Source organism: Drosophila tropicalis, unplaced genomic scaffold (assembly GCF_018151085.1).
Source record: "Drosophila tropicalis isolate 14030-0801.00 unplaced genomic scaffold, ASM1815108v1 contig_1023, whole genome shotgun sequence".
In the NCBI taxonomy this organism is placed as follows: Eukaryota; Metazoa; Arthropoda; class Insecta; order Diptera; family Drosophilidae; genus Drosophila; species Drosophila tropicalis.
The window spans coordinates 42,177-46,484 of NW_027172383.1; the positions used below are offsets into that span (position 1 = coordinate 42,177).

General features: G+C 44.1%; 1 protein-coding gene across 1 annotated transcript; it reads left to right on the forward strand.

Moving 5' to 3' along the window:
- Nucleotides 1-1,089: 1,089 nt before the first annotated feature.
- On the forward strand, nt 1,090-3,467 carry LOC137587479 (transcription factor hamlet-like; the record flags this gene model as incomplete). The annotated part of the gene is given in 5 exon segments (XM_068303912.1): nt 1,090-1,167; nt 1,397-1,849; nt 1,852-2,388; nt 2,458-3,111; nt 3,180-3,467. Coding segments are annotated over 5 exon segments (2,010 nt in total), but the record flags the coding sequence as incomplete, so codon positions are not given.
- Nucleotides 3,468-4,308: the final 841 nt, after the last annotated feature.

Sequence of the window (4,308 nt, forward strand, 5' to 3'; positions counted from 1 at the left end):
ACCCTTTTGGTGGTTGCCTCCCAGTAAACTAAAGAGAAAAAAATATCTCATCTTCAGACATTTGGCTTACTGCTGACGCCTTATTGTTGACTTCACGTACGATCCTAACGCCACATGGCCCAAGCTTCACTTTACAAGACAATCGCATTCCATAAGCCATCAACAGAGTGAGCTTAGAGCTTGTTGGGCCCCTTTTCCCGCTCCCACCACCACCATTACCCAATGCCTGCATGCCAAAACACCTACGTACACTTATTCAACTCCAACTCCAAAGACTACAATGACGACGACGACGACGATGCTGAAGCTAGCTCTTCGACTGGCTTTTGTTGTTGTCTTTTGTGGCGTTTTTCGCCTTTTTGGAGAGTAGTTGAATCTAATCCATTTGATGTAGTTATAGCACGAGCTATTCTTGTATGTCGCCGCTGCGACGCAACCGCTGCTTTTTTTTTTGCTTTTGGATGTGCGGTGTTGGCTGGCTGGTTGGTGTTGTCTTGTCTTGCGGCTCTTGGCTCTCGGCATAGACAAAAAAGGCTGCCTCGATCATCGTTTGATATGAATTCGTAGCGCATTATGACAGCATGATTAGGCATAACAGTTTCGTAAAAGGCAGCGCGGGTGGAGGTTGACCGAAATCAAGTTTGAAGTGGGTACAAAAAAAGAAAAATCTAGCAACGTTGCGTCCCTATCTACAACTACCTTCGTTCTCTTCCCAACCCCTCACACAACTACTCACCCACCGACTTTGCTGAAATACATATCATTTTATTAGGGATGGACTTTCATCACGCGGAGGGCGTTGTAGTTACCCTTTCACTAACTGATTGTCCTTGATGAGCTTCACCTCTTGTGGAACAAACTTAACCGGAACTGTTATAAACAATTCCCTTATTTCTGTTATCTATCAAAAGAAACTCAATAGGGTCAAAAAGACTGTTCAAAATTTCTTAGTAGCAACAACTTTTTTGTTTTGAAAATTAACCTCCAACGATCAATCACAAGCGAGATCTGGAATCACAGGTTTTTACTTTACGATCACCTCTAGGTTTCAATAGATGGGCTCAGGCTATGACAATTGTATATCAATTGATGGTAATAATTGACGAAGGTGTCTTGTGGTGGGTGGAGGTTGCTAGGCCCAGCTCTGAGCTCTCGGTTACCTTTTGCGTAATATCAGCTTGAGCATTGTCTAGTTGTGTGTGTGTGTGTATAGATCCGTTTAGCCAGCAGCAGCAGATGATTGATAAATTTCAGTTTCGTTTCATTGGATCTGGAACTAGATCACGATTGTTTCACACTCCCTCAAACATAGACTCGGGCGTGCGACAAACGTTAAGCGACGACCAATCGTAACACATTGTTTCATTTTTTCTGTCTCTCTCTGTGTGTTTTGCAGGTATTTTGTGACCCATCGAATTTACAGCGTCATATTCGCATCTACCACGTCGGAGCTCGCTGTCATCCGTGTCCGGAGTGCGGTAAAACATTTGGCACTTCGTCGGGCTTGAAGCAACATCAGCATATCCATTCATCGATAAAGCCCTTCGCCTGCGAGGTCTGCTTCAAGGCGTACACCCAATTCTCGAATCTGTGTCGCCACAAGCGCATGCATGCCACCTGCCGAATGCAGATCAAGTGCCCCAAGTGCGGTCAGAGCTTCAGTACGGTCACCTCGTTGACGAAGCACAAGAAATTCTGTGATTCTACGGGAAGCTTTCGCAGCCAATCGAATCGTCTGCATCACTTGCCAGCGCATCATCATCATCATCACCATCAGCAGCAGCAGCATCAGCAGCACGTGCCATCAACAGTTTCGGGGGAAGCCTTCAGCCCAGTTCATCCCAATCGTTGGCGGACGCAGCCAGTGAATCGACATCAGCAGCTGCTGCAGCAGCCGTTGCTGCGATGACTACTCCACCGAATCCATTTCTCATGTTCCGCGCCGGAGCGCCGTTCTTTCCTGGATTTCCGACATATCTACTCTTTCCGCAGAGTCCTTTGCCGGGTGCCAATTTTCCTTTTATGTTTCCCAAGCATCCGCAATTGGACATGGGCTGCGGTATTCCGCCTTTAAGCTCACCCACTGCAGCCTATCGCCAGCAATTGCAGTTTGGCCTCAAGTTGGAGAACCGCGAGAAGAGGCAAGTCAAAGACGAACGCGAATCGAAAGTAGATGTAGCATCTATCAAATCGGAGCCACATCTGCAGGTATCCGAGGAAGAAGGGGAGGAAGAGGACTTCCATGTCGACGATGATGACGAAGCTGAAGAGGAGCAGGCGGAGCAGGAGGCGGTGAAAAATGAGAAGATCAAGGTTAAGAAAGAGGGCAAACTGAAGGGGGTCAAACCGGAAAGTGCGTCCGAGCAACAGACGATCGAAGACGATCGGGTAAGTGTTTAAAGAGTTTCCATAAAATGATAGATCTGCAATGGCTAACATAATTTTTGCTCTTTACAGAAATCAATTGATATTGTCAGCACACCACCGCCAACAGAATCCATTGCGGACACCTCGAAATCAACTGCAGAGCTTCCGCTGGATCTCTCTGTTAGCCGCAAACGTCGCAGTTCCTCAGTAGCTTCACCGTCGCTAGCCGCCTTGCGACTTAGTCGTTCATATACCCCAGAGTTGCGTGTCGAGGCCGACGACGAGATTGGCGAGTCAGATCAGCCACCGGCGAAACTCCACAAATCGCACAGCTCCGGAGAGAGCTCAACTTCACGACAATCGTACAAGGGGACAAGTAGCCCCACGCCAAGTGGTTCACCAGGACCCACACCATCGCCATCACCGCCCACAAGTACGGGTGGTGAGATGAGTAGCTTGTCGGACAATGGACAGCCCGCGTCCGCGGCTACTGCTGCCGGCCTCTCAGCCGCCATGATCAACTCTGCCATGGCCTGTAATACGCCTATGCATCCACTTTTGATCGAAGAGATCTACAGATCACGCTCAATGGCTGGATATCAACCACGTCCGTTTCCTTTTTTAGGCCCAGCGGGCGGACGGCAAAGTATTGAGACAAAGTCATCATCTCAATCAGGCAACAACAACAACAACATCCTAAAGTTCCCCCCGTTGCCGTTTCCGCCCGAGCCATATTTTGACGATGTAGCCCCCCTCATGGATAATGGCCGCACTCCGCCAATCGATGGCTTTCCTGGTCACTTAAATCGCAGTGTCAAGCTCAAGGTGGTGCCTTCGGTGATTCACGCAGTTCGGCTGAGGCCGAATATGAGTCCTATTTCGATGATATGCGCACATTCATGAATCGTGTCTATACGCCGCCAAGTTTGGGTGGCGCTGATGGCGATACTGAGGAGTATGCCGGCAGTGATGATCAGATATCGGTATCGACACGTCGATCAGTTAATTTCGATAAGAAAACGAATGGCAACAACAACAACAACAATAATAGCAACAGCAGCAGCAACAATATCAACAACAACAGCAATGAACTAATCGCTGTAAGCACTTGAAGGAATTACAGACGATCGTTACAATTATAGTGAATAATAATAATAATAATAATGCTAATTATAATATTAGAGAATGAGAATTCAAAAGTCAGTTCTCTCCGCGAAAAACCTTCTCCCCATATCCAACCCGAGGGGAAGAAAATTTACTTTAACTTTTACTTAAGAGTGCCTCCGAGAAGGAAATTCATTTTAGTCCTTAAGTAGTTTCCTGTTTTTCGTCACACACACACACACAAACATTATGCCTATACATACATACATATATATATATATATCCTAAAAGAAAAATGAAAAGAAAAACCTATTCTTAGTAGTAATTATGCAATCAATGGAAAAAGACGGTGAAGTATGACAAAACAAAAACAAAAAGAAAAGCAAAATGTTTCAAAAGCTGATATTATAAACAAAAACACAAAAAGAAATGCAAAAAACCAAACACAACAACAACAACAAAAATGTTTCAGTAATCTTTATAAACTATACAATTTAAACTATGAGAATAATAATAAAAATCTATATTCTATATGTATACACTCTAAAACCACCTTATCTAATAAATATCTTATATATATGTACGATTACTTATATATAAATAGTTATGCCATTGTACAATTTAGCCCACAAATTTAAGTTTCTAGTTATGAATGTGTGCTGTAAATTTTGTGTGTAATCGATTTGTATATGATATCGGATAATAATGACTAATTCAATCTACTTTTATGAATATATTTGAACAGCAACGTATTGGATATATTCATATACTTAGCTACATAAATGCATCAAATGAAATGCAGTAAACTTAAATATTTAACATATAGGGCTAATTAAT